This window comes from Hemitrygon akajei, chromosome 5, assembly GCF_048418815.1.
Source record: "Hemitrygon akajei chromosome 5, sHemAka1.3, whole genome shotgun sequence".
Taxonomy (NCBI): Eukaryota; Metazoa; Chordata; class Chondrichthyes; order Myliobatiformes; family Dasyatidae; genus Hemitrygon; species Hemitrygon akajei.
In genome coordinates this window covers 171,733,507-171,746,641 of record NC_133128.1, presented here as the reverse complement: position 1 = coordinate 171,746,641, position 13,135 = coordinate 171,733,507, and the positions used below count along the sequence as shown (strand labels likewise).

Sequence of the window (13,135 nt, the reverse complement as noted above, 5' to 3'; positions counted from 1 at the left end):
CAGAATCATCGCAGGAGCACAATGAACACCAAGACTACAACGGTTCAATGAAATGCTCTACCTTCTTCTCAAGGCAGTACGAGATGGATAGCTTCAGCTTTGCCTTTGTCACCCAGGAAGAAAAACTGAAAGATTCAAATCAATCTCCAAAGCTTGTCCAGTAGTTGTTTTGATTTGGGTCCCCTTTATTTTAGAGAATTTTCTAAAACATACAAATCTATGATCTCTACCAGCTGGAAGGACCTAGAAATTTGCCTTCCAAGCCACACACCATCCTAACCTGGAAATATTACCACAGTGCCTCCATTCTTGCTGTGTCAAAATCCTGAAGCTCTCACCCTCAATACCCACTCCTCAATGCAAAGGTTCAAGAAGGCAGCTCATCACCACCTTCTCAAGGGCAGTTAAATGCTGGCTGAGCCTGTGAAGTCCACATCCCTCGAGTGAAAGGATACTCTAACATAGTTACACAAAATTTATCTGTAATGAAATGCACAAGACTAAATTGCAACTTAAAAATTGAAAACAATGTTTGCCTTATTGCCACAATAAAATATGGGTCGAAAAATGCAATTCAATTACACTCACATAACAGTCAAGGTTTCTCTTATTCACACTAACAATGTCACTAGAAGACTGGATGGTGTCATTACCACAATAATGCAGAATGACTTGAGGATATAGCAAGTAATTTCACAAGGCAGTTTTCAATCTGCCATCAGTGCGTGAAATGTGATTTGTAGAAGGTAGCCAGTTTCAGGGAAAGCTGAAGTATGCCTCATAACGTTTAGACAAGATTGTTTTTCGATTTCACACTCCAATCTCTGGGTTGTACAGCATTCACTAAACAGCTTCATGTACTGATGTTTTTAAAAGAATAATTATATTTGTAAATTATTTTGTCTTCTAAAGATTATATACTGCAAGTGCAGACTATTTGCAGTATCAGTTCTGTCTTACAGAAGAAATGGTGTTAATGATAAGTGGGTCTATTTATAGTGTGAAATCTCAGCCTGTGCTTAAAATGATTGAGCCCTGGCAGATAGCATGCTTGATATAATTGGCATACAACGGTGGCTAGTCTAAATTGTACTTGATTATTAATCAAAGTATCCTGAGAGAACCAGATTTTATTATTGCGTTGCTGATCTCTCAAACTGTTGCCTTTCCTCATCTACAGTCATTTCTGACAATGGAGACAATGTAAATGAAAACATCTTTAGAAATATAAAACTGATGGTCAGGGCTGAGTGTATTTGTGTACAGAATCTGTCATCAGTTTTCAACTTTTGCATCAGTCAACAGCTTAGCCACATTTGTATTCAGAATCTGCAAACCATCTTGAATACATAATTTATCATACCCATTATTTTATTCTATTTCTGGAGTCATACCAAAGTACAGTACAGAAACAGGCCCTTTGGCCCATCAGTCTGTGCTGAACCATTTAAACTGCCTACTCCCATTGTCCTGCACTGGGACCACAGCCCTCCATACCCCCACCATCCATGTACCAATCCAAACTTCTCTCAAACATAGGAATTGAGCTTGCATGCACCAAGTTCGTTATTCAGTTTTGTAAATGTTGTACATTAATTCACTTATGGATCTCAGATCACATAAAAAGTAACTTTTAAATGGAGCTTTGTATTTTGCAATAATTATATAATAGAAAATTTCGAATATTTTGTATTCACTCAGAAATGTGTTATAAACTGATTGAGGCCTGAATTTTATTAGAACCTGAGTTAATAGCTTTGCTTGTATAAAACAAAATCTTGCAGAGTTATTTCAGAATCCAGCTATTATTTGGTGAAGGTCCACAAGTTAAAACTCCAGAAATCGACATTTCACCATTAATGGATTGTGGAAAATTACTTTATCCATCTCAAATCAAAGGCAACTAAACTAAGTTTTCAATTTAGCATTTCCTCAACTTGAGATTTTCTTTGGATAGAAACTCTTCTGTTTGCAAAAGAAACAAAAAGGTATAATTAATATTTATCATAAATTCACCCATAAAGGAAAGGATTTACTTATCTCCTTATCATATTGAGCAGCCTCCAAAGAAAAAGACACTTGATTGAACTGAATGTCTTTTTTTCCTATACTGCACAAATACTTGTTTTCTACAAATTTCAATCTCTCCCCCTTTTCCATACATGCCCAACATCAGCATTGGCATGACAAGATATTACAAAAAAAACCCACAGGCAAATGGATTATTTTGCAAGAAAAATGATAAAATATCGGTACAGAAATTAACCAAAGGCTGCACAGTATAATTTTCATAGTTATTATTTAGTGGAGTAAATGTTGCTGTATTGCATGCTGTCATGCACATGAGCACACAAAGTCTTCATTTAGAGTGGATAAGACATTTTCTATTATGACTACTATTAAACATGATTCCTTGCTTGCATTTCTCATACCATAGTGATCCCTGGAGACTCGTTATACATTATGCAAGTAGATACCGAATGGTTTGTGACTAACAGATCACTGTGATGCATAATAGCTACATCAAAACACTGTCGTACTTCGTGGGGGTGGGGGGGGGGGGGGTGTTGGATATATCGTTGCAAATATCCCAATAAAAATACCGAGCAAAACTAATTTCCATACAAGAAATACTAGTAATTCGAGTGGAATCTTGACAGACAGGATGCCATGTACAAACTATTTGTGTCTTGACATGTTACTTACCACTGTGCAAGACAGTGCATTGATGGATATGCCAGCTTGGTCCAGGTGTCAGGAACGTTATCAAAGAAAAGTGCTGTCTGCAATAGCTCCATCTCAGATGAAATTGCTAACTCACCCTAACAAAAGCAAGGAGGAATGAAGATTGCACGTGATAAAGAACCCAGCCCTTACAAAAAAGGCTGCTGCAAAAACTACAAAAAGTAGAGAATTATATACTTTATGTGCAAGAATTTTTAAAACCCGCAGTTTGTGCAAAATAGGTTGTGGTACCATTTTGAACTCGGATGACTGACGTCAAAAGAGAGATTTGGAATTAAGACAGCAATTGGCTTTGCTGGTTTTGACAAAGAACGGAATTAGATGCACGGATTAATGAGGATGTGATTTAAACTTTGATTTAATCAGAAAAATAATAAATTTATGTACAATGGAAACAACCAAAGTGCCAAAGGATTATACCATCTTAGGTTGTGTTGTTCTGTTCAGTCCTCAACTTTCTTTAGATCATTTTATGAACATTAGCAAGCAATTAAAAAAACTCCAATTTTTACTGATTACAATGCTCTGGAGTTGCACAATAAACTTGGAAAGCAAATATTTTGTTCCTGGTTAGAATTACCAAGGAAGTTTTTGGACTAGTGTTTAGGTCTGTTTCATAGGTACAAAGTGAAGGCTAAAGTTGTGCATTTGACTGATATTCTTGCTTCACCTCAAAGTGCACTTGCAATCTTGAAATAGCTACCTAATTGCCACTGAAGCCCCTCTGAATGCACTAATCTGGGCACTATGAAACTGCAATGAGTCCATTTGCAAAATCAACAGAAAATGCATGGCAAACTAGCTTTGAAGCATTTGTTGCCTAATCAGTGATTAAGAGGTTGTCGACACTCCAGAGAAAGGAAGGTGATCTGCATTAAAACTTATGCCTGTTTGAAGCCAGAAAGTGCAAGTGCACCTCCTGGTTGTGCAACTATCCTGTGGTGGAGCACAGATTGACTGCCAGATTTCAGAAAAGTTCACACAAGCTGGCCACATTCAATTACCGACTTAATAGGCAACCAAAAAGGGAAAACCCATCCCCTGACTCAGCCATGTAAAAATGGCAGAGCAGACTCGATGGGCCAAATGGCCTAATTCTGTTCCTATATCTTATGGACTCAGAAAGTGGGCTACAGATAATACGAGTTAGGGGCCAACTCCTGAAAATGAGTTCAGAAAGTATATTTTATTGTATACAGCATCTTTGAGGATGTCCTTTAGAGCAAATCTTCTTCCACTTTGTTTCATAAATCTGTGCAAGATCAGTCTGCGATTTATTTTGGGTCAGTGTCAAATAAACTAGAGAACCGCAACTGAACAGAACACAACTACAGTATTATTGAAGAAAAATGTTGCAACTTAACATTAGCATTTGTAGAAAGAGTGTTTTTATAATCCTTCAATATTGTATTAATTGTTGATAAGGTGCAAAAATGTACTTTTCATAACTTTGTAAAGTGCCATGGATTAGCTGGGGGTGGGAGGGGAAGTGAAATGCAATAAAATGTTTTGACTAAGTATGTCTTTGTATTGTACACCACCATGGGCACAGTTTTACTCAAGCCTTACCTTCAATCCCAGATCAAGTTCCTTTAATGAATGTCTAATTTCTTGAATGAGGATATTCATTCTTTCACATTCTTGGAAACAGAACAGAATGTATGGGGAGCGCTCAGCTGGTTTAGAGGTTATATCAACCATATTATATTCCTCTGGTAGCTTTTCCACTATATCATCCAAGATAGCTTTTACCTTTAAAAATAGTATATTAAGATTTCATTATAAATAAAATTACATTTCTTAATATTCACTGATTTCTTTAGTTTCATTTTCTTCTGCTAAAAATATCAATAGATTTCATAGTCAGCTTCATTTCATGTATTAAACTGTTGACAATGGATGATAGAAGAAACTGAATACGAGGGCAAGGAAGGAAAATGGTGTTGAAGCAGAGGATTATTCAAGATCTTGTTTAATGAACCCCAGCTTACACTGGGTACCTTTACAGGCAATATCCATGTCAATTGTTTAAGCATTTGCCAAAGCTAAACCTACCAAAATTAGCTGCATTATTGTCAACACAAAATAATTGTATATATTGCCAATGCAACACAATAGTACAGACAGATGACAATAAATTTGAACTTAACCATGAGATATACCTTGTTACTTATACCCATGTTCTCAGGTTAAATACAACCAGCTAGTAATGCCATATTTTGTTTCTCCTGATATTAAAAATGCACAGTTTAACAGTTTTATATTGCTGACCTTTTCTTCAACAGTTTGCGTTATTCCTTCAGCAGTCACCGAATCTCTGGGCTGCATTTCCAGTAAGGTGTGCAGAAGATCGTCCGAAGTTACAGTTAGGAATTCAATCTCCGCATTCAAGTGGAGACCATAATGTGCTGGACTTTCAGGTGGTAGCATTTCATCTATGTATCTGTGATAACCATCATAATCAAGATTTGACGGTGCCACAAAACCAGGAGCTAAAGCGAGCTTACCTTCAAACTGGAATAAAGCAAGGAACGAGAGAGAGAGAGACACACACAGAGAGACAGAGAGAGAGAGAGAAAGAGAGAGAGAGAAAGAAATCAGTATGAACATGCTGATTTATTAAAATATGTTTCATACATTAATCACTTTAAACTTATTTTCCCAATGATCCACTTAAAACGAGACACACCATTAACAAATAATGTCAGTGCAACAGAATAATTATCTTTGAATGTGAGGAATTTGGAACTCTATAAGCTGTTGGTGTGTGGAGCCTCAGTCATCACTTGAATTCAATAGATCAATGGATTCTGAATTTTGAAGGATATAGAATACAAGGACAGAGTGAGAAAATGGTGTTAAGGATGAATCATGATCTTGTCAAATAGCTGAGCAGGATCGAGCAGTATAATCTATCGCTATTGATGAAGAATTAAACATACAATGAAATCATTACATGTTTACTCGTAGTTGGACAGATTTTCTATAGCTGTGGGCACCCATAATCTACAAATGGTCAAAGAATAGGAGCAAAAGTAACAAATTTACTACTTTCTTTCAAAATTTAATTTGGTTTTTCATTGTTCGAACATTCCATTGCCCTCTCATCCCAGTATCATTGTACCACTGACTGCCTTACTGAAATTCTAAAGAATCTGTGCTGATGACAGTACAGATATTCTTTTATGCCAGGAAAGTACAGGGCATACCAAGGTAAAAGTGACCAAGTGACAAGTGGGTAAATGAAAAACAATTGATAGAGGAGTATACACGAGGAAATCTGCAGATGCCGGAAATTCAAACAACAACACACACAAAATGCTGGTGAAACACAGCAGGCCAGGCAGCATCTATAGGGAGAAGCACTGTCGACGTTTCGGGCTAAGACGATGAAGGGTCTCGGCCCGAAACGTCGACAGTGCTTCTCCCTATAGATGCTGCCTGGCCTGCTGTGTTCCACCAGCATTTTGTGTGTGTTGTTGATAGAGGAGTATGATTTGCTGATATTTTACCACTGACATTCCATTACGCACAGCTATTCAGTTGCAAAAGATAGTCCACCAATAAAACTCAAAATTAAAAACTTAGCTTTGTGAAAACATGGAATTTATTTCATTAATTGCTTTAAAATGGAATTATTTATATGTTTGCCCAGAGAAAATTTAATATTTATTTTCCAGTAGGGGGAGCCCTAGCTCCAGTAACTTTAAAACTAGCACCTTGTGCAACTCAGAATCATCTTCACCATACAGAATACCTGATGAGGTTGCATGTACTCTTCCAGATAAGTACGGCACAGTCTTCTGTCCCAGTCATCTGTAATATGGCCACCATACATAATTTCACCAAAGAGGTAACGCAGATCTTCCCAGGGTACCTATAACAAGCAAGGACTTCGCAGCAAAGAAAACAGCAAATATCTAAATATTTTAAATATTACCATCAATAAATTAATTATGAAGGAATAATGCTTCAATACCATTAAATAATATAGATAAGTATTTTATTAATGTGGTCTTAATAAATTTATCTTAGTCTTTCATTGTACAGAAAGACAATTATAGAATAAGCAAAATTACCCACTGAAAGCAACCTTGCAACTTTCTTATAAACTTGTCTGGGTTTAAATATAATGATTCATTACTGAATCATCATCTCTTAATCTTCATTCATTCATGATAAACTTCATAACTGGATTTTTGGCCTTTTGCAGTCCCAATAATGTTTTTAAACATCATGGCATCACTGACACCAAATCTCATAATTTTATACCAAATTTATTTGTTTGATCATAGCATGATCAAGCTTCCCCAATAAAATACAAAATAAATTCATCCATGTAGTTAATAACACCCTCATGGGACTCTTACTGCCTTGGTACAATCAGCACAGAAACCATTTCTGTTTAAAATTTATTTATGCCTGCTGTGCATAAAATACTCATGTCAAATGGACAGTAATCCAACTCCAATAGCCATTTCGGATTCCCAGAACCTTGTTTGAAGACATACTGACCCAACTAAACAGATAGGTACTTCATTGGAAATATATGTCCCCTCTTTCAATCGTTTCAGTTGTTTCCAAACCACAACCCAGCATCATTACAGAATAATTAAAATTGCTTTACGGTAAATAAAGGTCACCAATGTAGGAAGATGTCTTCTTCTGACATCGAGTAAATGGCCTCCAAAGTGCCAAACTGCTCTGTATTCATCATTCCAGGTTACAATTGTCAGGCTGACTGGAGAGAATAAAAATATCACCTAGCACAACAGAGTGAAATCCATCAGCTGAGACATAACTACTGCAATCGAGAAATCAGGGAGGGCTGGCACTTCAATAATAGTCTTGGATCACTGTTGGAGAATAATGGTGACATGTCTGCACAGAGTATCATAGCCCTGCTTGCTCTTCCATCCATATCTTAATGGTTTAATCATAATATTTGAGCCCTAGCCATTAGGTATAATGCACTATCAATGAAGTAAAGTTAATTCATATACTGATACATAGAGTTTATAAGGAATTTAACAAAAATTGCTAATGGGGGAGGGGGAAAAGAGCACTGGCCATTTCCTTGCTAGCCAGTAACATGTAGAAGGAACAGTTCCATCACTCTTAATAACTTGATGTGATCCTTTTCTGTCCAAGAGATAGAAGTACGAGGAATTTGAAACACAAATGTACTTTGGGAATGTGCAAGGGATCAAAGTTTCAAAATATGCAAGCAATACTGACCTTTTACTGGCACCCAGCAAATTCAATTGTTCACCATAAACTACTGAGATACTTCTTTTAAAATTAGAAACTTGAAAATCATTTTCAATGCCTCTTGTAGTAAGGGACTGATAATCAGAAACAGAGAGAATTTCTGACATGTGAATATGAGCATCACTTCACGAGGTTATCAAAGTGGCCAGCAATCACTCAACCACGGTGTGAAGATCGGCCAAAAGAAGGCTCAGATTGTACGTTCAACTCGGGAGTAACATGGAAAAAGACAAAGATAAGAAAAATGGATGAGAGGAGGCTGTGTGAGAGAGGGAGGGGGGTAGTGCAGAGAGGGAGGTAGGGTGTGCAGAGAGAGAAGATGGGGGAGTGCATAGAGGGAGAGGGAGATGGGGGAGTGACAGAGAATGGGAATGCACAAGTGAGAGAGGGAGATGGGGTGTGCAGAGAGAGGGAGATGGGGGAGTGAGAGAGAGAGGGAGATGGGGGAGTGAGAGAGAGGGAGATGGGGGAGTGAGAGAGAGAGGGAGATGGGGAGTGACAGAGAATGGGAATGCACAAGTGAGAGAGGGAGATGGGGTGTGCAGAGGGAGGGAGATGAGAGTGACAGAGAGAGGGAGATGGGGTGTGCAGAGGGAGGGAGATGGGAGTGACAGAGAGAGGGAGATGGGGAGTGACAGAGAGAGGGAGATGGGGGAGTGACAGAGAATGGGAATGCACAAGTGAGAGAGGGAGATGGGGTGTGCAGAGGGAGGGAGATGAGAGTGACAGAGAGAGGGAGATGGGGTGTGCAGAGGGAGGGAGATGGGAGTGACAGAGAGAGGGAGATGGGGAGTGACAGAGAGAGGGAGATGGGGAGTGAGAGGGAGAGTTAGATGGGGGAGTGAGAGAGAGAGGGAGATTGGGAGTGACAGAAAGAGGGAGATGGGGGAGTGACAGAGAATGGGAATGCACAAGTGAGAGAGGGAGATGGGGTGTGCAGAGGGAGGGAGATGAGAGTGACAGAGAGAGGGAGATGGGGTGTGCAGAGAGAGGGAGATGGGGGAGTGAGAGAGAGAGGGAGATGGGGGAGTGAGAGAGAGGGAGATGGGGGAGTGAGAGAGAGAGGGAGATGGGGAGTGACAGAGAATGGGAATGCACAAGTGAGAGAGGGAGATGGGGTGTGCAGAGGGAGGGAGATGAGAGTGACAGAGAGAGGGAGATGGGGTGTGCAGAGGGAGGGAGATGGGAGTGACAGAGAGAGGGAGATGGGGAGTGACAGAGAGAGGGAGATGGGGGAGTGACAGAGAATGGGAATGCACAAGTGAGAGAGGGAGATGGGGTGTGCAGAGGGAGGGAGATGAGAGTGACAGAGAGAGGGAGATGGGGTGTGCAGAGGGAGGGAGATGGGAGTGACAGAGAGAGGGAGATGGGGAGTGAGAGGGAGAGTTAGATGGGGGAGTGAGAGAGAGAGGGAGATGGGGAGTGACAGAGAGAGGGAGATGGGGGAGTGACAGAGAATGGGAATGCACAAGTGAGAGAGGGAGATGGGGTGTGCAGAGGGAGGGAGATGAGAGTGACAGAGAGAGGGAGATGGGGTGTGCAGAGGGAGGGAGATGGGAGTGACAGAGAGAGGGAGATGGGGAGTGACAGAGAGAGGGAGATGGGGAGTGAGAGGGAGAGTTAGATGGGGGAGTGAGAGAGAGAGGGAGATGGGGAGTGACAGAGAGAGGGAGATGGGGGAGTGACAGAGAATGGGAATGCACAAGTGAGAGAGGGAGATGGGGTGTGCAGAGGGAGGGAGATGGGAGTGACAGAGAGAGGGAGATGGGGAGTGACAGAGAGAGGGAGATGGGGAGTGACAGAGAGAGGGAGATGGGGAGTGAGAGGGAGAGTTAGATGGGGGAGTGAGAGAGAGGGAGATGGGGGAGTGACAGAGAGTGGGAAATGGGGGGAGTGCACAGAGAGAGAAGGACATCCACGGAGTGCACAACAGAGTAGTAGATGGGGGATTGCTCCAGAGGGAAGGAGGGGAGGAAGTGCACAAATAAGAGGGAGATGGGGCATTCACAAGCGTGAGCGAGACGGGGACGTGCACAAGAGGGTGGGACGCAGGTGTTGCGCACAAGAGAGGCAGACAGTTGTACACGAAACTGTAAGTGTGCATGGAAGAAATGAAAGGGTGTGTGAGTGAGAGATGTGGAAATGAGGCAGGGTCAATGGATCTGTGCAGGAACGGGGCATTGTTTGTGAGTGAGCGACAGGAAGGCAATGCACGCAAATGTGGGTGTGGCAAGCATGAACAGGTCTGTGGTGGGAGAAGGGCCATATGAACCAGACACAGAGATCTCTGCTAAGCTTTTCATGCTATTTTAGCCCATGATCTGGGCAAATTTAAATTATGTTCTCAGTTCTGAGAATAGTTAGCTCAATATACATAGCTTTACAGTTTATTTTCTGCTTACTCTCTCCATGTACAGTATATAAATTAAATTACCTTACACTGATTTCTACTCAATTGTATTTTCACGTATCTGTAATATACCTGCGTGTTCGTTTCCAAATAGCTGTATAAAATATTGACTGAAATTGTCAGGTCTCCTGTGTTGAAAGGGTACTTTCGATTCCAGCCCTGCGGTCCAAATTTCCGACGTTCAGCCACACAGGCATGGAAGTAGCACAGGGAAAACAGTATTGTCTTAAACTCATGCTCACGGGAACACTGATCGAGAATATCCTGCGATGAAGGCATATGAATTTGTGAAGAAGGTACACGATTTTGCTGAGAGAAGAAATAAAAGTAAGTAAAACTCATCTAACAATGTACAATATATACAATTGTTCCCCATTAAATTGGATGAGAGTATCAAAGCTAACCCAGTCAGGTTGCCAGACTGAATCTTAAATATATTATTCTATTCTACCGAGAGCTGGACATGCATGCAACTGTTTGGGCTTTGGTGACAGAATGTAAATGCACCATTTATCCTATGTTAACAATGTGTGTTTTGCGGGTTTTTTATGTAACACACAATGTACTGGAGGAACTCAACAGGTTAGGCAGCATCTGAAGAGGGAAATAGAGAGTTGATAATTTGGATTGAAACTCTTCCACCTGAACTCAGTTTTTTAATGTAGCTTCCAATGGGCTCAGCAGCTTTACTGTTCTTTTGCCGATGAGTGAAAGGAGATGTGTGTGCACGTAACAGCGTGGACCACATTTGAGCCACCTTCTGTGAAGCTAAGTTATGGAGCTAGATTATCTCACCTGACATAGCCATTTTTCAAATCATCTACAAATGGAAAGTAGATCAGGAAACAAAATTACAAACAAGTGATTTTGCAAGATTTCTTTTGTGCTACCAAATATCTACACTTCGTTTGAGGTTAATGTTTCCCTTTCCATTCGTGAGCACAGAAGGTCCCAGCTCCTTTCTAACTGCAAAGACGGACTGGTGACCTTCACCAACATTCCTGGAAGTTTACCATACAGGAGCAGGGCCAGTTACCTACCTTGACTCTTTTCCCCTTATTCAGTGTTGGAAAGATTCTGGTTCCAACTCCGTATTGATCCACAAGGCATGTGTGAGATCAGTACGTTCAAAGACAATTCCCATTTTATCCTTGTACAGGGTGGGAATCCAGAACATGCTGGTACCAGCTCTGTGAGCAATCTGTACAACTGCAAAGCAGCAAATGGGCAACGCAGTAGCACAGGTAGTGGAGTTCCTGACTCATAGCTCCAACATCCTGAGTTGAAACCTGACCTCTGATGCTATCTGCAAAAAAATTTACACGTTCTCCTGATGATTATGTGGATTTCCTCTAAGTATTCCAGTTTCCTCCCAGACCACAAGAACCTGTGGATTCTTAGGCTGATTGGCCCCTGTCGATTATCCCTGATGTGTAGGTGTATCTTGGGCAGCATTGTTCTTTAATGAGAATGTGGAGAGAATTTCGTGGGTTAGAGTAGGAATAGTATAAAAATAATGGTTGATGTCAACTTGATGCAATGATTGGGTCTGTATTTCACACACACACACTTACATTGCAACAATAAAGGATTTCACATACATGGCTAAAGTAATTATAAAAAGCAAATGTATCTTTCTCCTCCACAAGTAAAACTGAATGTCCTGAATTCTGGAATTTTAAATTTAGACTTGCAATTCAAATTTTAACACAAATTTGTGAAACAAGTCACTGTTCACAGTTCACCATTCTCATTTATGCCCCATGCATAGAACATTTCAGCTGCAAATCAATCTTTACTGTCTGTCAAAATATTGAAATGATATTATCCATACCTGATCAAAGTTATCCAAAGCTGCATGGAGATTAGCTAACATACCAGTTGGTGGTTCATTGGTAATTTTGATGGAGTCCTCGAGGATTCCTTGTGGAATAATATGCTCCTCAGGAGTTGGAGCAGACTCAGCACTCATGAATACACGATAGTCTGGATGGGATCCTTCACTGAACTTCTCAAGAAGTTGTTCTAAAATACTGAGCCACTTTGCCATTAAGTGAATATTCTGCAGGCAAAACATGCACGCATATTTTTGATTTTATATACAGTATTATATTGTCAAATATATATTTTTAAACATGAAACATATGCAATAAAGAGGAGCAAACTGCACTAATGATCTGAGGCACTCCCTCAGGACCAGATTGACTTGCATCCGCTCTGGTTTTACAGGCTCTGAGGTGGCTAATAGAAACCACAGACTTTTCTACAAATGGGACAGGCAGTGGCCACCAGGGCAAATGGATGGTAAGCTTGTGAAATGGTGCACTCCTTCCACCACCAACACAGGGTCTCTCTGTGCCCCCGAGGTTCTCAATACTACCCTAAATGCTTCTCCTTCACTTTGATCAAGGTATGGAGACCAAAAGCAAACTGTAAAAGGATACAAGCCTAATGAGGTTTTGAGAACATCCTCAAATTATCTCCACAGTTCACTGACAATATCGACTATTCCAGATGATAGCTCACCACTGCTCTACATATCTGAAGAAAAACCTCCCTAATATTGTCTAACCCAAGACTCCAGAATTTACTCGGTAAACAGAAGAAAGGATTCAAGAATATGCTCATAGTCTCCTTAGAAAATGCACCAACTCTTGGGAATCAATGGTCCCATGATTAATCAGACTGGGGAAAGCTGCATTTTGGATG

General features: G+C 40.4%; 1 protein-coding gene across 1 annotated transcript in view; it reads right to left on the bottom strand.

The window, feature by feature from the left end:
• dnah9l (dynein, axonemal, heavy polypeptide 9 like) overlaps positions 1-13,135 on the bottom strand; it is a 276,890-nt gene that overhangs the window by 12,125 nt on the left and 251,630 nt on the right. The window contains 6 exon segments of the mRNA XM_073047202.1: positions 2,707-2,822; positions 4,315-4,497; positions 5,017-5,259; positions 6,503-6,622; positions 10,499-10,690; positions 12,261-12,488. Coding sequence (XP_072903303.1) covers positions 2,707-2,822; positions 4,315-4,497; positions 5,017-5,259; positions 6,503-6,622; positions 10,499-10,690; positions 12,261-12,488 — 1,082 coding nt within the window.